The sequence below is a fragment of the Oculina patagonica genome, chromosome 6 (assembly GCF_052425735.1).
Source record: "Oculina patagonica isolate OP01 chromosome 6, crgOcupat, whole genome shotgun sequence".
Lineage (NCBI taxonomy): Eukaryota > Metazoa > Cnidaria > Anthozoa > Scleractinia > Oculinidae > Oculina > Oculina patagonica.
The window spans coordinates 11,169,319-11,189,629 of NC_135763.1; the positions used below are offsets into that span (position 1 = coordinate 11,169,319).

At 39.2% G+C, this 20,311-nt stretch overlaps 4 protein-coding genes across 4 annotated transcripts; 1 reads left to right on the top strand and 3 right to left on the bottom strand.

The window, feature by feature from the left end:
- Positions 1 to 721: 721 nt before the first annotated feature.
- On the bottom strand, positions 722 to 5,094 carry LOC144658983 (heterogeneous nuclear ribonucleoprotein Q-like). Its single transcript, XM_078519505.1, has 3 exons — positions 4,536 to 5,094; positions 2,542 to 3,078; positions 722 to 1,847 (listed from the first exon to the last, which is right to left on the bottom strand). The coding sequence occupies exons 1-3, from the start codon at positions 4,953 to 4,955 to the stop codon at positions 942 to 944; spliced, it is 1,863 nt and encodes a 620-aa protein (XP_078375631.1). The 5' UTR covers positions 4,956 to 5,094; the 3' UTR covers positions 722 to 941.
- Positions 5,095 to 5,502: 408 nt separating this feature from the next.
- LOC144658690 (palmitoyltransferase ZDHHC15B-like) lies at positions 5,503 to 8,068 on the bottom strand. The gene has a single exon (XM_078519160.1). It carries the CDS (start codon positions 7,799 to 7,801, stop codon positions 6,872 to 6,874), a length of 930 nt encoding a protein of 309 aa, XP_078375286.1. The 5' UTR covers positions 7,802 to 8,068; the 3' UTR covers positions 5,503 to 6,871.
- On the top strand, positions 7,881 to 10,205 carry LOC144658704 (putative ZDHHC-type palmitoyltransferase 8). Its single transcript, XM_078519179.1, has 2 exons — positions 7,881 to 9,904; positions 10,147 to 10,205. Exon 1 carries the CDS (start codon positions 7,896 to 7,898, stop codon positions 8,925 to 8,927), a length of 1,032 nt encoding a protein of 343 aa, XP_078375305.1. The 5' UTR covers positions 7,881 to 7,895; the 3' UTR covers positions 8,928 to 9,904; positions 10,147 to 10,205.
- Positions 10,206 to 11,229: 1,024 nt separating this feature from the next.
- On the bottom strand, positions 11,230 to 18,609 carry LOC144658696 (threonylcarbamoyl-AMP synthase-like). The gene is made up of 5 exons (XM_078519172.1): positions 17,996 to 18,609; positions 17,632 to 17,839; positions 16,005 to 16,242; positions 15,501 to 15,637; positions 11,230 to 11,969 (listed from the first exon to the last, which is right to left on the bottom strand). Exons 1-5 carry the CDS (start codon positions 18,060 to 18,062, stop codon positions 11,906 to 11,908), a joined length of 714 nt encoding a protein of 237 aa, XP_078375298.1. The 5' UTR covers positions 18,063 to 18,609; the 3' UTR covers positions 11,230 to 11,905.
- Positions 18,610 to 20,311: the final 1,702 nt, after the last annotated feature.

Here is a 20,311-nt window from a genome sequence, read left to right on the forward strand (position 1 = left end):
TAATAAAATCTGACTAGTCGTGGTGCATTACTGAAGGAAAGAAGATGGAAAGAAGTAGAGGTCTACAGACACTGCTAGATTAGAACCACAAATATTACACCACTTACCGCATCATAACGCCACTCTGCTGAGCCTTAGAAGTAAAATGTTGAATCTTTTGATGTAATATTTTTTTTATGCAATTTCATCATGACATTAAAATAATTCTTGATGTAATTTCATCATGAATTTCTTCAAATTTCTTGATGCAATTTCATCACAACTTTCTTCAAATTTCTCCCTGTAATTTCATCAGCACTTTCTTCAAATTTCTTGATGCAATTTCATCATGATTTTCTTGGTTCATCATGATATTCTTCTTTTGATTTCTTGAGGCAATTTCACGATGATTTTATTCTTCATTTTGGAGACAGCAAATGACAACATACAATTTTAAGCCAACATTGGTTGCTGGCCAATTTTTGTAAAAGCAATTTTATTTGACTAATTAATTAAATGAATGTTATTTAACCAACTAAATTTGTCAAAGCTTTGCAATCCTTAAGGTTTTACCTTTTTCTAATCTAATTTGGAGTAAGGTGCTTGTTCTTAATTAAAACTTAAAAAGTAGAATTTGAAATTTGATGAAATAAGTTGAAAATACACTTTGGAGTGAACTACACAGGTATGGGAAATGCTACACAATTTTGTTTTGGACTTTTTAACTCTTACGTTCTGACGGTATCAATTTTTAAAGTATTTTGAATGCATTTGCGATGCAGGATGTTTTACTAAAAACAGAACAAAACGTGACATCAAATGATGTGCCGTTTTCTTTAAGTTTGACGCAGCTTCCAATCCAATCAAAGATAAAGAAATGATTGGGCTCCAAACAAAACAATTGGATCAATTCATCATAAATCTGGTTGGATAGGTTGAATGGCTGCCAATCTGATCAATCTCTACCACTGCTGTTGAGACCAGCTGTCTTGGTGCCACTGTTGATCACCCTGGTCACTGTAGCTGTAGTCTTGGCCCCACTGCTGCTGTGTCTCCTGCTGGCCATACTGGTGGCTGTAATCAACATACGGCCTCTTTGGTTCGGAATAGCCACCACCCCCTTGATAGCTGTCACCACCAAACTTGCGCTTTTGTGGGCCACCAAAGCCCCTTCCGCCACCTTCCCCACCCCTTCCTCTTGGAGGACCACCACGTGAGCCTCTACCTCCACGACCGAAGCCGCCACCACCACTGCCGCCACCTCTTGGTCCACCTCTGCTAGGTGCACCTTGACCTCCACGGGAGTACGAGCCCCTTGGACCGCCTCTTCCTCCACCTCGACTGGAGTAGCCCCCTCTTCCACCACTACCACCATATTCATCACCGCCATAGCCACCACCATAGCTACTTCCATACCCACCACCTCCCCCATAGCTGTTGTCTTCATAATAACCACCATAACTATTCCCATCATCATAGCCTCCACCGCCATACGAGTCGTACCCGCCACTGTTACCATACCCTTGGTCATATCCACCACCACCTCTACCACGACCTCTACCCCTTGGCCCTCCACCACGTGGTTGGTTGCCACGAGGACCTGCACCCATTCCGGGGCCTCCTCGTCGTTTGTTGTCCTTGTTGGCAGGTTGGGGCTTTGCCAGGGACACGCTTATAGCAATCTCATCCCAGAGCTGACTGTCGAGTGATTGGATGGCATTTAATGCATTCTGGCGCTCAGTGAAGTGAACAAAAGCATAATCTTTGATTTTTTTTACTCTTTCAACAGTTCCAAACTTGCCAAACTCTTCCTGCAGTTTCTCTTCTGAAATGTTTGGAGAGAGGTTTCGAACATAGACCACCTTCACCTAAAAGACATTTTAAAAAAATTGAGCCTGAGTGACTTCCTCACCATCACAACCTAACACGTTATTCACTTCATTGGTTTATATGTCTTGCTCAGGATACAAACTACTGGTGAATGTAAAGAAAATTTCTAATTAAAGATCTAATGTCAAAAAAAGAGGATAACTAAGCTAGAGCATCATTAAGATACATATTATAACAACCTGAAAATTCTGTTTAAATTTTTTAAGAACCTGATGTAGCTCCTTTAATGTCAGAGTACAGTGTATGAATAACTCTAAACTCATACTGAAGTTATAAAGGTTGAACAAGTAGTGCTTCTCAATGAAATATGAAATTATGTAAATTTTGTTTAAGCTTTGTTCTGTTGCTTTGGATTTTACTTGCACAGACAAATCAAAACTGAGCTTACAACCACTTTCTGACAGTGTTACTTGCATAGCGGCTTTCTATCAACATCCATCTTTCAACATGCTAAACAAACAAGACGAACAAAATCTGGCAATCACAGCCCACTAGCATGACCTTCTGAACTTGCGGGCTTATTTGGATGAAGCCAACACCGGTATGCTTCAGTTTTGATTGGCTCCTTTCAAACAGCATGTCAAAAGACAATGTTGAAAGAAGGTTGTAGAAAAATAGCCACTATTCACGTAACACTGAAAGCAGGTGTAAACAAAACTCTCATACACTTACCTTGGCCATAACCTCGTCATTTGGTTCTTCTTGGGGATCAGCCCATTCAACTTTAGCAACAGTCATCCCCCAGACGTACACCTTCCCAGACTGAAGGCGGCGCTTTGCCAATGCTGCTGCTTTGTGGCTTTCGTATTCCAAAAAGGCGAAGCCCCTGTTTCTTCCCTTTTGCTCGGGCGACAGATAAACAATCACATCAGTCAGATCTGAAGTAACTCTTGAAAATTCATCGAAAATTTCTTGCTTGGATTTGCTCTTCGGAATGGAACCAACGAAGAGACGATTGTTTGCGACCGAGACACAAACTCCCAACTTCTTTCCCGGTCTGATTTCTTTGTTATCAAGCTTCTTGACTGCGTTCTGTGCTCCAGCTTTGGTTGTGTATGTACAAAAACCAAATCCTCTGTTTAGCCCTGATTCGGGGTCCATCATCAGACGGAAGTCGTAGACCTGACCACAATCTTCAAGGAGCGGAATGATCTCATCTTCAAAGCAGTCGCGAGGGATCTTTCCAACAAAGACCTGACAGCAACCTTTCTGTAAGCAAAGAAAGTTACAAATGAGATTCAATTTAATTATAATTTCATTGAGGTTTACTATGCAAACTTGTTAGCACTGGGAGAGAAAAAAACACTACCAAGCCTGGTTTACCGGAGTTATACTCAACCCTCTGCCTCCTTCATGCAGTTTTTCATGAGGTATTGTTCTGAATTCATTATTGCTGCATTTTAGGGAATTTATTCATGATAAAATTTACAAGTTTGGTGGTGATACTGACCAGTCTGATGTTAACATGCATAAGGTTTCAAGAAAGATTGTCATAATACAGTAGAACCCCGGTAACTCGAACACGGATAACTCGAACAACCCCGCTAATTCGAACAAACTACCATTTTCCTTGGATTTGACCTCATTTTTCAGTCATTTTTACTCGGTTAACTCGAACTCGGATAACTCGAAAACCCCGCTAACTCGAACTAAATTTAGTTTCCCTTGATCAAAATTTGGGTAAAATTTACCCCGATAACTCGAATTTCAGTTCTTGCAACTCGCCACTTATGCCCATTGATTAAATGAACAGATCACGTATTTGACAGCCATTTTCCTCTCGTATCATAAGAATCTATGATCGTGTTAGAGTTTCTGACGAGATAGGTTTAATTTGCACTGTACTGTATACTGAAATGCTGAAAAATCAGTAAACTATCAATTATTAACTTGGTAAATTAAATATTCAATCGACCCCGATAACTCGAAACCCCACCAACTCAAACTGTTTTTCGTTTCCCTTCAGAATTCGAGTTACCGGGGTTGAATGGTAATGTTACATGAGTAGGGTGTTTTTGTGCAACAGAAAGAGAAATCGTGGATCTGCAATCATCAAGATTCATGGTTTCTCCTTCCATCACACTAAGGCACTACAAGCTTCAATCAAGCAAAAGTAAACTACCTCCACAAATAATACCTTTGAGCAATGTTGAATACATGACAACCCTTTTCAAAACAACTATCAATAAATATTCTTTTTTTAAAAAAAAAAAGTTGTGGATATGGGGCAGATCAACAAGCAGTGAGATGACACTGCAAATTTCAAAAGCCTGGTCGAACTGCTGCGGCTTATTCAATAATAACTCTCTCTTTGTTTGAGTTCACATTTAGCATGATAAATTGCAAAATTGCAGCTCTCCAACATCTGTATGGCATTTCTTTGATCTAGATATTTTCAAACTAAACGGATTTCTTACATTAGGCATACTTCACTTGTTCATCTCGATAGATCTACACCTTTTAAATAATATACAACTCTTCATTTCGAGAAGAAAACTTAAACGTAACTTAATAGAGAAGATTGAATGCCAGAAAATGATCGCTGTGTCCTAATGGCCGTTTATAAAACTTATAAGCTTATAATTTTTATGAACCATGCCACGACTGATAACTGACGATTTCAAAGCACTGAAGTCAAGAAAAAAAGCTCAAAAAACTTCACTTACATCGCTACCACTTGTACCAGGCATAGGTCCATTCCAGCCAGGCGGTGGCCCTCCATATTTCCTCTGTCCCGAGGTGATATCTAACGTATAGCCAGTCCTGTCCAGTAAAGCCTTGACTTTGCCTTCATCCGCTCTGCTCGTCGCTTCGTTGCTTGTGGCTTCGCCGCTCGTCGCAGATTTTGTCACGTAAGTTTTCATCACTCCGCAGAGGAAAGCGCTCTTGTTCTGCACATGTGACAAATCGCTATTTGCAAACTGATCCAACACTTCTAGAGCGCCTTCTTGGTTGAATTCTCGAAGAGCTTCGAATGCTCTGTCATCGAGTTCCTCGGGCGAAAGAAGCCCACAAGTGAAGATTTCAGACATGCGTTGCGCAACGCTCTCGCTGAGGCCTTGGTTTACGAGCATTTGAGGCTCCATAGTGTAGAATAAACTATACAAAATGATAAAAAGCCGCTTCGATGAATCACTGATACAAACTTGACAGTGAAATCAGTACAACAGCATGCAAGACTGCAAAAGCACGCTTCGCTTAGCCGGAAAACGTGCTTCACTAAAATTGCGGGGTGGACCGTGATTTCCTGAGGGGTGGCATGCAAAAGCTGACCCGACACCCTCCCCGAGAGAGTTTGCAATGCGCGTCCAAGAACGTTTTGACAATATTTCTGGGTATTTTTTGGTTGTTGTTGTTTTTTGCCCTTTTTGCACGGATGTTTTTTTCTCTAGTTTTAATGATAGCTTCTCTGGAGAAGAGCATGCTGATAGGAGGTGGGGTGGGGCAGAGAGAAAACTAAATTATCTTCATCAAATTGTTTTTAGCTTAGAAGAAAGGGCTTTTACCGGGGTATTAAATTGGGCTTTCATTCAGAATTTTACATCTGCTTCAATATTGTAAGCATTTAGAAAATGCTTGGTTTTCACTCTTTTGTCACCTCTCCCCAACTGATCCCACACAGAAATTTTGCCACAAGAAGGCAGTTTATTGGCATGGCTGTTTGATAAATACAACAAAACTATAGACAGACTTGACTTCAATCTTTATACAAGTTCATTATAAATAAGACTTGGTTTTATCAAACACTTCTCTTGATGGGGCTACCATACTGTCAACACAGAAAAAAACCCTTGAAAGAGGGTAGCAAAGGGCTACACGTGAAAGTGCATGACACGTGAAAAGGGCGAAAATTAGACCGTGGCGCGTGAAAAAAGGGCAAAAATTATACCTTGATGCGTGAAAATAGGTAGAAAAGTCAACGTGATATTTGAAATTGGTTAAAGTTTGTATATGAAATGGGATCACGAACCCCCCTTTGCTACCCTCTTGAAAGACCCTTTTGACCTCTTTTGACACTCTGGGGATCAGGTGATGACAAGTTGCGTATGTAATTCAATTTCCTGTTTGTGGTTACAAAAACAACAGAGATGTTTTTAGAATTGTGCTTACTGTTTAACATTTCAGCATTGTGTTGAAGATCATTGTGTTTGCAAACACTGGTTCTTTAATATATGATACATGTAGCTGAGATGTGCAATGTAGTACTCTACTTATAGACAGTGTGTCTCAGTGCTGCATACATGTATTAATCAATTTAGACGCAGTTAAAAGATGAGTGTGGGTCTTATTTTAGTTACTAAACAGTTCAAACTGTCAGTGGTAATTAAAGTGACATCATCGTGGTGACTTCTATAATACAGACACCTCTCTAAGGGGCCTTTTACATGGAAAGAGGATGATCCCAGCACTAGGATCATCCTCCTTTCATGTAAAATAAAATGATCCTAGTGAAAGGATCATCCTAGTACTAGGATCATCCGAGCACCATATGTTTTCAGCTTTCAGTTTACATGTGAAGGGTTGCATCTAGCCCTAGCGCTAGGATGATCCTAGTGCTAGGATCATCCTCTTTTGCTGTTCCTTTGGTGTCTGTCCCAGGGGGGTACTCGGGATTTCAAATGACGGGGATGATCAAAGGAATCTTTTTTGGGTTTGTAATTTTCGGCTCTGGCATTTTTTGGGTAGAAAAATTTGGCAAGTATTTTTTATCTAAGTGGGGATTTTTTGGGGTATTACAAACAATCTTAACATTCGTGGTAGGGCCTTGGCTGTGTAGTTCTGCAAATTAGTACAAACAAATGTGTTTTGCTGTTGATTTTTGGGGGGCTAATTTTTGGTCTTGGGATTTTTTGGGTTTTGTTGGAAGCCCTAGGAATTATTTTGGGTCTTGATTTTTGCCCCCATTCGATCATCCCCGTCACTTGAAATTCCGAGTACTCCCCTGGGGTGTCCGTATTAGAGAGATTCAACAGTAATAAACCTTCATAACATTGGCATTGTTTTAAACCAGGAATTCGTCAGGTGGAAGAAGTTCAGGGATTTCATTAAATCCCGGTATAAAAAACTTCCACCATTTTTCTCTCCTATACAGCATGAGCTTCCTTAACAGCACTTTCTTTCTACGCAGACACCTGTCAATCAAAATGACTTTCAACCAGTCCTTGCACGTTAGTTTTTGACAGGTTTTCAAAAAGTCAATCATAGACATGTCTACGATGAGGAGAAAAGTATGAAAGCAAAACATCATCGAGATAAAAAGTAGCAGGAAGCTGACCACAAGGAACATGACGGCATAGTCACCAAGTTCACTACACATCCCAGCTCTGTATGGTGATGTATAGTTCAGCATGCAAACCATGAATGGAGTGTAAGTACAGTACGCAGAAAATGCGAGTCCCAAGCAACAATGCATCAGGAACAAGTAAAAATGAGCAAAGTTGTTCAAACCAACGCAGTTGTTTGTAAAAGGGCAGTGATGCGACATGAACATCACACAAGAGTTGCATGAACTGCAGTGGTGAGTGCCTTTATCTCGAACACGTGAACACTTGGCGCAAAATTTCAGCGACTCCAGATGAATGTCAGTGTCTTCTTCGAGCTCTTGGCGCGTTTCTGGATAGCCTGGTGAAATAATCATGGCCGCCAAATAGTTGAATACCATGTTTAGCCAAAGATAACACGCGGTGATTATGTAGCAAACACCTTGAAGCGACGAATAGGGGTGAGCAACCTCTATTGGCAAAATCTCCAGGAAGAAAAACCAAATTGCTGAAGCAAATATAAACAAGACAGGCGTAATCTGCAATCCTTTGAGGAACCTGTAAAGCCAAGTTTTTCTTGACCCGCGAGGGAAGAAAGTTTGTAAGCTGCTTATGATAAAAACGCCCTGAATAAGTCCGACAGACAAAATTATAATCCAAACAAACGCCATCTTGTAGAAGAGATCACGCAGCTCGACCTGGGAACGAGTTTACTGACTGGTCACCAGGTACACTCTTTCAGTTTGCACTTTGAAGTTGATCAAAATGGCGCTGGTTGTGATCGGTTTGAGCGTCAGTATTGTCGTTGTTATAATTGGTGTTTTTGTTTTCCAATTCCTTCCAAGACTGTTTCCTAAACTCAAGACGCTGTTGCCGTCGCAAGCTGTGATCAGCAACCTACAAATTGTGCCGATCAGCATCATTTTCCCCGCTCTGTTGTGGCTGTTTTTCTCTGTTTACCTAGAAGCCCATGTTCCTGGAAACCCATACTCGTCGTTGCTAGGGTGGTGGCACATATTTTTCACCCTCTACATGATGGCCAACGCTGTTTTCAACTACTACATGACCGTCTTCACTTGCCCGGGATATCCACAAAGCCAGGATGAGTACACCCGTGATAGATGCTTCGTAAAAACCTATCAAATGTGTGTAAAGTGCAGACGAGTTCGAAGCGCTGGAACACATCATTGCAGCTGGTGTCATACGTGCGTTGAAATGATGTGCCACCACTGTCCCTTCACAAACAACTGCATCGGGCGCCGAAACTACGTCTACTACTTTACCTTCTTGACATATGCATTCTTTGGGCTTTTGTACGCATGTTACCTGGCGTACTTCCCATTTGTAAATTGCATGTCTGGCCTTGCTGTTAAGAAACTTAAAGAAACTTTGATGAGCGTGCCTCACTTGCAATTGAGTGCTATGCATCGCTATTCATCACCGGATGGTTCGATTTTCAAAGAGTTTGATGATGTTAAGATGCCTGAAAGCTGTGAAGTATTACAGGAATACGCCATCTTATTTGCCCCCACTGTCGGTATCACCTGCTTCATTGCAGCATTATTCCTGTTCCAAACCTTTCTCCTGCTCGCAGACATGTCAATTGTTGATTTCTACGACTCTTTTTCCAAGGCCACGTCATTTCAGGAGCTTCTCCGCATTTGGCATGTCAGCCTATTCAAACGAAGGAAGTTTCGCTTCGTTCACTTGGTCCTTGGGAAGAAAAGTCAGTGGTGGAAATTTTTTGTACCATGCCCAACTGATGTTGAAAATGACTTACCACCCAAAGACTTGTAAATACAATAGTGTTACAGTTGTCCTACCAGGAGTTGGGGGGGGGGGGGGGGCAGGGTGAGACCCCTAGATGCGAGCTTATTCTAAGCGTTTAGTTAGTTGGGGTGGGGGGCAGAGGGGAGAACAGCAAGGGATTTTTTTGGGGGGAGGGGGGTTGGCATCTCTGGTAAGATGCTTGTTAAAAATTTTTTGTCAACATATGAACCCCTATGTCAGCTAGGTGGCCATAACATGTTATCCTTTATAATAAGATGCCAATTGTGAAAACAGCCAATGATTTGTTTGGAATTACATGTATATTTCCAAACTAATGACTAGTATTCTGACTATTTTTGATAATAATTACAGGCTTGACTTTGCCATTTTGTACACTTCACCAGCACTAGCACTAACACTCTTAAAGTAGCTCTTTAAAGTAATATACTCTAAGTAGGCAAGGTTTTGGATGAGGAGCCTAGACAAAAAAGAACTCTCTGTAAAGCAAATTCAAGAAGGATGGTAAATGACCGAAATGTGGAGCATTCTTCACATGCCTATTTTATAGTCATGAAAGCTGGTTTCTGTAGAGAGAATGTGTCCATTAAGGAGGGAGTTAACTGTGGTCTAGTGTTAGCAAATTATCACTTAAAGGGCCACTGGTTTACCGTTACCATGATGCTTTGCCATCTTTTTGAATTTGTATTGCAGAAATTGCGGGTCTTAGGAGAAATATCTTTCACTGGATTTCACAGCTCTATAAAATTTGAAACTAGTTTCTTTATAATATTTAAATGTTTCATCTTGTTGTCTTTGAGTGTTATCATATTATTCTACATAGGGGTATGTTGTCTCTTTACGTCAACATTTAACACGGTTTGTGAATTTTGTCAGTTAGTGAATAATGCAATAGCTTTATTTATTGAGAGTACATGGTGTACTCATTTAAGACTCCTAAATATTATTTATCGCTCATTTAGCACACATGTACAGTTATACAGTTTGTTGCACTGTGTGATAAAGTAAATAAAACATTTTGGATAAAATCTTGTATTTTTACTCTGTTGTTTGGGGTCCACCTTACAGAAAGTCTGAAAAAATAGTGAAAGGTAGGTTTTCCCCAATTTGTTTTACTTCAGTTTTATTTTGTCTGAGTTTGCCACCCTCGCTGACTTGTCCTCATTCATCTCTTACTGGAAAAATGTAAGCCACAGTGGCTGCACCACTCGGCTTTGTTTTCCTCCAGGAGACCATGGGTGAAGGTTCTATTCAAAGGCTTGAAGAAGTTGGTCTTCACTCCCACTAGTATGTATTAAAACACTGCTAATGGATGTTGCCTCAATGCTACTGAATACACAAAACACAAGCTCAACATTTGATTTTGTTTGCTTTTGGACTGTCCTGCCATTGGGCAGCCACCCCTCTCTCTCCCATACAATACTGGCAAGCTAGTCTATGATGAAAATTATGAACATTCTGATCAGGTCGCTGATTGATTCTTAACTGCTAGGATTGACCACTCACAAATTGGTTTTGTCAATTTGCTTAATTTTAAACATAGTAAAGAAAACATTTCAGTTCTCTCTCACTTTGAATTTTGGTTCGACTTCAAAGGTGGCTTGAAAAAGCAAAGTCAAAAGAGTCCACTGTATGGACTCAGGAATGATTACAAGCCACTGTTTGGGAAATGGATTCAGCCATTAGTTCAATAACATCCTATAGATTCTATGGATTTTGACACTTGGTAGCCTAATGGTAAGTGTGCTGGACTCCCGATTTAGCAGCCTGGGTTTGAGCCCAACCACTGGCCAAGGTCTTGCGTTGTGTTCTTAGGCAAGACACTTATCTTTCATAGTGCCTCTCACACCCAGGTGTATAATAAATTGTATCAGCAAATTTAATGCTGAAGGTACATGTAAATTTATAATAGACCAACATCCCATCAAGCCAAGCAGAAGGATTACTTCAAGTCACTGAATGCTACAGAAACCAGGATGAGCTCCAGGCTGATGGGCCAGTGGGACCAAACACAGACTTACTATCGCTTGCTTGACTTACTGACTGATTGATTGATTGCTGATTGATTGATTGATTGATTGATTTACCACATTAAATACTTGTAATGAAAGTAATAAAGTCAAAAATTATAAATAAAAAATTCAAAAACTAGTGGTGAGGAAGCCAAACAAAACAACCATAAAGCTTTCTAGAAATAGCTTGTTTTGATGGCGAAAACAGGCTGTCATGTTGACTTACTAGATACCTTAAATTAAAATAAAACTCACAGCAAACTAACACAAGTCTGTTCAAATAACAGTTTTATTCCTCAAAGTGTGCACAGAAGTATGAATATTGTATCACTAAGATTATATTTAAAACCTATGTACAAGCAGCTATAGATTGAAGCAACTCTACATAAATACATTGTTTCACTTATGTACAAACTTTATTTTGGTATTGGCAAATTTTGAAAGTTTGATCTTTTTTGTACATAAAAAGTGGTTATATAAACTGTTTGACCAAATCTATAATTAATTATATCTAGCAATTTTATAATAAGCTGATAATAAATATAATAAAAAAGAAAACAATTGAAATATTATTTTGAAACAGAGTTACATGTGTGGTGCGGCAAATAATAACCATAGTTGTTGAAAGCTATAAATAATGAAAATGTCCCATTTATCATTTTGAAAATATTAACCCTAATAAACCAAAGCCTAATAAGCTGCAATTCCAATAAATTCTGACTGTTCTTATTCCTGGTTTTTCACCAATATGTCATGTGAGTCAAAGATGCAAAAGGCCTTTACATTGGTAATGCCTTTAACATTTTTGACCACCACTCCACAGGTTACAGAAAGCACTGACATATCACATAGAAATAAATTTATTAAAAGCTATACAACATTCCAAGTATAGAAAAGTGCAAATTAAAATAAATTGTTGTTTTAAACATGCACAGTGGCATGTAATAATTTTAAATTTGTACACACGCATGGTTATCAGCTAGGACAATCCTCCAGTCCATATTTGCCGCTAAGAATGTTGACTGTCTGATTATAGGCACTGCAGAATAAACAAAATAAAAACATTTGTAAAACTGTGACTTGAATAAACCATGATCCTACAGTGTTGAATCCAAGCTTACACACAAGGTGGGGACTGCTTCCCTAAAAAATAAAAAGATGAGGCCTCAAATCTGCCTCGTCCCCAGGCGCCGATTGGCCGGACGTTGAGGCGGTAAGGCGGGAAAACAGGGAGCGCGGGGATTGATGGTTAGGGAGCGAGCCACGGAGCGCCTGGCAGATCTTGCATTCAATATGGCGGACCAAAATGTCATCAACCTTGAAATGTGTATTAAAAACAGCAAAAGAGCCATCTATTTAGCATTTTTACAGCACAGAGCGCCTTGGACACATCTTTTATGAAAAATATTCTTATTAAGACGACGGACTTCACCACCATTTTCGCACGCTTCATGTCCCACCTCAGCTTGAGAAGAGCCAGGAGGAGCATACGAGGCACTCTGTGAAGTTAAAAAAGCTTTAAATCCTTTACGGCAAAGAGACGTTGAAATGTCTAATGACATTTTCCGAACTCCAAGAGAGACAGGTACTCATTTCCGTTTATCGAAGTTGTCTTGTAAATCCGAGTGTAAATGACAAGAAAATTAGTTATCCTTTCCATTATTGTTTTGTGTAGAATTTTTTTCGTAGAGCCCGAGAGTTAGTTGCCTTTTAGTTATTCCATGGACGCTCATTTAAGCCAGACGCGACAAAGATAATGCAACAACAGTATGAATCCATCGATACAAATAACAATTCATCTGTCTTTGGGATGTCATTTCTACTATCTCTGGTTTACTTCAATAAAATGTTAATGAGCTGCTTATCAGTAATCAAGCACAACCTTTGATAGTTGTTTTATTAATTGAAAATAAAAATTACATTAAAAATGTTTGATATCATAACTGTAATTTTTTTTCAATGCAATTTTTTTTATTGATTGCCAGTAGGTGACTTTTTCCCCCATTAAACCACAATTTATTAAGGATAAATACACATTTTTTTGTTAAGCATTGTGGCAGTGAGTCTGCCATTTATGCTGTGAATGCAACTGAGGCAACTAAATTGTTTGGAATGTACCCTATGCCATGCCATGCAGGCTTTTAATTTGGGGGCAGGTGCAGAGAGCATTTCTGATGAATGTGACACTGTTTTCATGAAGTTTTTAGAATGGTTCATGTGCGGTATATGATTTAAGATCATCTTGAAATCTTGCTTTGTAAAAATGGAAAGATAATTTTTCTCATAAATATTTATGTATTAATATGCAAGGCTAGCGTCTTTGGACATCCAAGGCCCACCATCATTCTATTCTAAATAACTCTAGTAACAAACCCCTCTTAATTTTTTATCACTCTCCTGTAATTCTTTACAAATTTAAAATAGTACATGTATTTGTAAAATTCTTTACTTTTTTAGCCACTGAAAAGAAATGTTTACTTTGTGCTTGCAAATTTGGTGTCTAAAGGCCTTTGTTATGCTCCCACTGACTTGATATTAACTAATTACAAAAGGAGCTGGGGTGAACTGTACATGGAGGGTTGAAGAGGGTAGTAAATCACTTTAGAAAATCAATCAAGTTAATTTTCAGGAGAAGGCTAACTATTATGTCTAGATCACAATCAGATGAAGGGCACCACCAAGGAAATTGTCGTACAAACAGTAATCCTCAGATTATCTCATGCACAACTTATTTAAATTCACAGTAGGTTAAGGCCATGCAGGTAAAACCCTCCTGGCTAGATAACTTTTGCAAATTGAAGGGAAATGTCTGAATGGTTTCGCAAAATCAGTACTACTAAAAATATTTTTAAAAATGTAAAAAGGTATCTTTTTCTCTTACAACAGCTGTTGTCATGGGTATAAAGCAGCAGGGTAGGCAAATTATACATTCAACATTTAAAGTGTTTTAATTGTTTTCCAAGACTGCTAGAGGCAGTGGGCTATTAGCAGACTGGGGAAAAAGTGGCAACTTCAGGTTTGCCGGTTTATTTATTTTAATCAAATTGAATATGGTTAGCCAGGAGTTGCCATGTTCACATGAAATGCATTTAAGAGTCAGTAACAAACCCTTTGATGTAAAATTGCCTGGCATCTCAATTTATTTTCCTACACTATCTCAGCCATAAACTCTTGGACCGGCAAAAATGATTTAAGTTTTGCTGTCTGTCATAGTCCAGTGTTTTGTTACCCTTAGGAATAAAGTTTTGCCACACATTCTCTAAAAACACCTACTAAAAAACACTCCCTGTGACACTACAACTAGAAAAAACTATATTTTTTTTTGTTACAAGTTTGTCAAAGTCTTATCCTGCTTAAATCCTCCAAAAGAGTGACCAAAACCTTATTTCTCCTTACAGTATCAATGCATTATCAAGCAGTACAGTGACGAGAAACACACAAATTAATCAGCGGAGAGTAATTTCGATATTAACACTTGAATCAGTAAAAAGAAATTTTGAGTAGGATCTGCCTCCTCTGGTCACTAACACATTAAGTGCTGAAATAAACAGAACTACGCAAAGTTGAAATTTCAATAATTGTACTTTCTGTCAAGAAAGGTAAATTATGAGGTTAACCTAGCTAGAATAAAATATCAGCACACATTATAATTGTTTATGTGTCATGTTCTCATAAGATCTCCTACGTTGGACAACATTAATTTGATAAAACACTTGTTAGCACTTGAACGGCTCTCTCTGGAGCGCTGCTTATAGACTTTATAGCTGAAGTTTAACGGCCAAGAGGTACAAATAAAAGTATACCGAAATGTAAGGAAGCTAAGCACTGCTCAGAAACGAAACAAACCAGCTCTGGCATCGATTGAAGCGAAAGTTACCCTCAGTTCGAAGCTTATAAAAAAATTTAATTATCTAACGACAGCAGAGATTCTTTACCCTCCGCCATTGACGATCTTCTCGCAATCAAAGTGGGATTTTCTCTGTTCAATCTTCTGCTCAGATTTCATACCATTTCTCCGGATAAATCGCTGATTTTGAGCTAGATTTCACGCCAACATTAGATTAAAGCAAGGGGACCCCCGCTTTGCTGAAACCAGCCTCAGTGAACGCTGAAAAGAATCGGCTCGATAGAGCAACGAAAACGATCCGAAAGGCCGTCAAAATCCCCATGTTGACAGTACTAACTTCCACGTAGCTCCCAGTGTTGATTTCTTGACCGTTAAACTTGTTTAAAGCGCTAAAACGCCTTTTGACGAGAAACCGAACATTTTTGCCAAGAAACTGAACAGGATCTGCCAGGCGTCCGCTTCCCCGTCAGCATCAGGCCCAGAACGCCAAGCGAACCGTGCACGTCAGTCCCACAACACCAAGCGAACCGTGCACGACCAAAGACGAGGACGCCTGGGGACGAGGCAGGCCTCAAATGATATCAGATGAAAAATTAGACTTAAATTTTGCTTGCTACTGGTAGTTTATGCATGGCAAGCGGTTTGATATGTACATATGTAAATTAACGTTTTGTTTGTATTTATAAAAGATATTAGGAAAATAGGTTTTTTTTGTCCATTTACCTGCCTTCCCTGATGATAGAAAACTTCCCAGGGACTGACAAGTTAACAACAGTTGAGCCTTTGCGGCATTGTTCAGTCAGTCCAAGCACTCCACCATCAAGAATTAGATCCAGGTTTGACCAGATTTCTTTAAACTCCTACAAGAATGTCAGATCAAGCTAAAATTAAAATATCCACATGGGAAGTTAACATGGCAGACACATGTGAGGAAACTTCTTTGGAGTGTTTGGACAGTATTTCGAGCGATAATTTTTAGTATTTCCTCACAAAGCAGTAGCTGACTTCATGGGAAACAGTAATTTTTGCTGAAAAGGCTGGGCTAAAAATAACTTTACTTCTGAAAATGCTGTTGCACAGATATATGGAAGTTGCATGCTCCAGGTAATGTGCTCCTGATTACAGGCACTGTCTATCAAATCCTAAGAACCTTTCTGCTTACATAGAGAAGCTACAGTACATTAGGAAATACAAGGTTACACGGCCTTTTGGCCATATATTACTTACCTCAATTTTTAAACTGCTTTGCCCAACTGTGCTGACATTTGCACTTGTAAGAGCAAGTGGTTCTTCACATCTTAAACTCAGTTGCTGGACAAAATAGTGATCTGGAATTCTGATCCCTACAAGCCTTGTTGTTGGGTTTAACCCAGGATTTAATTGATCAGTTCGTTCAAATACAAGAGTCACTGGGCCAGGAAGCAAGTCTTGGAGAATCTCTTGACTTACAGTCACTTTACCCCATCTAAAACAACAAGAGAAATAACATAAATTATGGCATTCAAGGAGGCTAACCCTTGTTACCAGTTTCTCATTACTAGCTTTTGACTAGAATTCAAGAAAAGATCTTATTTGCTGATGCCACTGTTTATACATCAACAAGTTAAGGGTTATGAGGAGGTCAACGAACACAAGCAAAAACAAAGATCTGATTTATCGGTTTCTAGAAAAATAAAAACAAACATATAGTTGTAAGTTCATAATATGGGGGTGGGGGTGGGGTAGAGGATGCAGTGTGTGGGGGGGGGGGGTCTGATTTTGCCACTTCCTGTACCTTTTACTTATGGTTCCCACTTCTTTTTTCTGTTTTAATTGCAAAATATTATGTTATGTTACAAATATTTTCCCATTTTCTCCCAGTTCACACCATCATAAGAGTCCCACTTTCCACTCTCCTTTCTCCACCACCAGTAGAAATTCCTACCCACTTTACTCTCTGGTTTGTGCCCCCTCCCCCCTCCCCTTGGACTCCCACTATTCTTTGTGGCTGAGATTGTACCAAACCAACTCAAACAGTACATTAAGCAAGTCTGCTATCCCAGCAGTATCAGTTAATTTACTATAGCAACCTTATTTACCTCGCCAGTTAAAATTAAATAATCACTGACAAGAAGATTGAGATTGCATTTTATACCATGCCATAGAAAATACAGCCAATCAGAATACAGGAAAGCCGTTGTATATTCGACGGTATTCGACCCAACCTTCCCATCATGCGCTGCGAATTGTATTCTCGACGAAATTTAGTAAGCGTATTTTCTATGGCATGGTATAAAATAGTTACACAACACTTTCTCGTGGTATACTATGGAATATCCCACTTGTCACTTGTATTTTCTTGGTATACACACTCGCCTAAAGGCTCGTGTGTATACCGAGAAAATACAAGTGACTCGTGGGATATTCCATAGTATACCACTCGAAAGCGTTGCATAACTAGTATGTATTGTATGGTTGATTGGTCGTCAAACATTTGAAGTTTAGCAGACTGTAACACGAACATTCGCACTTAAAATTGTTTACCACAAACAAGTACGGGCAAATTAGAAATTGAACCTGGATTGCCACTTTCTCGAAAGGGATGTACGCATTTGACACAGATCAAGATCAATTTCTCTGAAGAAGTCTCCAAATATTATATCCAATCCTTCCACCATTTCGAAACTGGCATGTGTTGAACATTAGATTCAAGCGACGGTACGTCACAAACAGCACAACACAGTTTGGCACACTTCATGTATGTCAAATTGTTGATAGGCTTTCTGTTGACTATAATTTAGTTTTTGACCTTTTTGCTTATTCTTTGCCTTTGGGGGAAGAAAACAACGTAACCATTCAGTAAAATTAGTCTTACTTATAAACATCTTCCAGTCTTCCCACGCAGATAGCAACCGGTTTTTCCTCATGTCGCTTCTTGATTTCATACAGCTTGGTGACAGCTTCAGTAGACTGTGCTAGCGCAGCAACGCCATAGATGGTGTCAGTTGGAAGAGCAATCACATTTCCACTTTTTAGTGACTTGACAGCGGAATCAAGGATGCTTTCAAGACCTGAGGTACTGTCTAAAACAAAAACGCTTTATGTTATTCTAAAACAACACAAATCTCTGTTACTGTTTGTTTCTTGCATGCAACGTTTAAAATAAAAGCTTTTTGTGAAGATAAATAAGAATGATGATCAATGATATAAAGTAAAATTTCTGTAAATGCTTCACATACCTTCAGGCCGGTTTTCGTTCAAAGTTTGCTGATCAATCTTCAAGATTTTCGTCGATGTATCCATCATAAAAGGCCGAGATTTGTGAATTTAGACTACTATTAACATCATAAAAGAGTCACTGAAACTAATAATGAGACAGAAAACTGCCTTGTGGACAAAAAACAAAGATATTCAGAATTGCATCATGATTGCACGTGTGTCCACCATGTTTTTGTTCGACGGGCTGCGAAGGCTGGAAACTAGAGTAGTACACAGACTCCAACGGTGACAACGCGCGCGTGTCGCTCTAGACTTTTTTTTGTCAACAACCTGCAGCCCTCTATTTTCTCGTATTTTTTCTGATCGAATGAGCGCGGGGAAAGAACGGCGAGAGAACTGGATGTGGACAGTCTGGTGTCGCTCGTAAACGCGCGACTCTCTTCAATTCTTGGTCCAAAAGCACGACATTAAGCCAATAGCAGGGAATACTTCATTCTCTTTTGTATGGGCTTAGCTAGCACGCATGATACCTCTGTTTAAAAGGAAGAAATCACGCTGATTATTCTGAGGCAAGGCAATCTTTTAAATTCGTTTTGCGCGGGAGAAAAAATGTGAATACTGATGGCTCGGCTCTGTCGGATCTGTTCCCTACTGAAGCGGGGTAGGGAGGAACTACGTACGAGCTGAGCTCCCTGTTTGTGATAGTTTTTTAGTGGATGGGGATTTGGGACGAAGGGGATAGGGATAAGTCTAAGTCTAATCTGCCAGGAGGCAGGTTGAAAAAGTCTATCATCTCAAGCGACAGTGATCATGAATGTTGTACGCCGAAAAGAAAAGTAGATAACAGGTAAATTTGTCTCTGATTCAAGCGCGCGCAATGTATGGCATCATCGTTGTGGTCAGTTTCCTCAATGTTTCTATCATGATTTCCCGTTGTCTGGCAAAATCTTACAAATCCTTTCTTCGTCGTCTTTCTCTTCGCAAAAATGACTCTTGGCTTAGAGATTCACTTCAGAAATAAAACAAAATAAGAAATATTTCATACCTGGACGCTTACTACGGTTGATCTGCTCCACTTTCACAGCGTTTTCAGTATCCTCTTGATCTGCCCCTTATATTTAAGCGGGCTAGTGTATTGATTGTTTGTCTATTGTTTTCGCGGCAGGCCAACCCCGTGGAAGGCTGCAACTGATGCACAGCGCTAGCAATCGCTCCAACCTCCCTCACCAGGAGGAAAAGTCGCAAACAGATAAAGAGCAAAAATGATCCGCTCCTCAGTGAAAATGCGTTGAAAAGAAACAAAATGACGTTTCAATGGTTAGATTCTGCGTCACAGAAGCGCGAGATGGGAAAGCGTGCGCTTTCAGTGCGCGAGAGATGGAAAAGTGCGCGCGCTATCCAATGACATCAGTATCTATACATAAAATTCCCCAGTTAGTTATAAGTTCCTGTTTTTTTTTTCTCCCCTAGCTAGGGATATGTTTGGCTTCTAGGCAACCACAAACTGATTTCCTGCTATTTGTCGTTTAAAAAAGTCAAGGAGCACAGTCATCGGGTTATTGAAAAAAAAAAACACACACACACACACACACACACACATAATTAAACTGTTCGCTCTCTATCAAAGGTCGCTCTCAATCAAAGTCGATAGAAACCGAGAGCGAGCAGTCTAATTGGTTCATCAAAACCCATTGGCTGTTTGATTAAACATAAAATATAAATTTATTGATGACTATGTTTAATGGTTTTCATGCTCATTACCAGCCACAGAGCCTCGCACGGGGAGAGCATACCGTATCGATCAACAGTAGATGCCTCTTAACAGATTTCTCGTTTTCCAATGATCGGTCACTGGGTTGTGCTATTTGCTTTTTTTTAACTCTGGTGACAGTGGTGTGGTTTTCCATGTATTTTGTGGTTTTTTTTTTTTTTTTTATTTTTTTTTTTTTTTTTTTTTTTAATTTTTTTTTTTTGTCAGTCTTGGAAATAGACGGCAGAGAACATGGAGCAAAGTGTATAGAAGAAACAAATTAACAATTTTATTTCTACACAATTCAATAAAGGAATGTCTTCGAAAAATACAATTTCAATATATATTTATAATTAAAATTATTGGTATTTTTGTAAATTAAATTATTTGATGCTGAGGAAAATAAAATTTCGCAATTATTGGTATTATAATAATATAATTATTTCTTAAATGGATTTAACAAAACCATCAATCTGACCAGTGACTTCTCTTCTCTCGCCCACTTCATAAATATAGTAATCTTGTCTCTGAATAATAAAATATTTCTGACATACTATTCTGTTATAAAAACGGTTTTCAGAATACC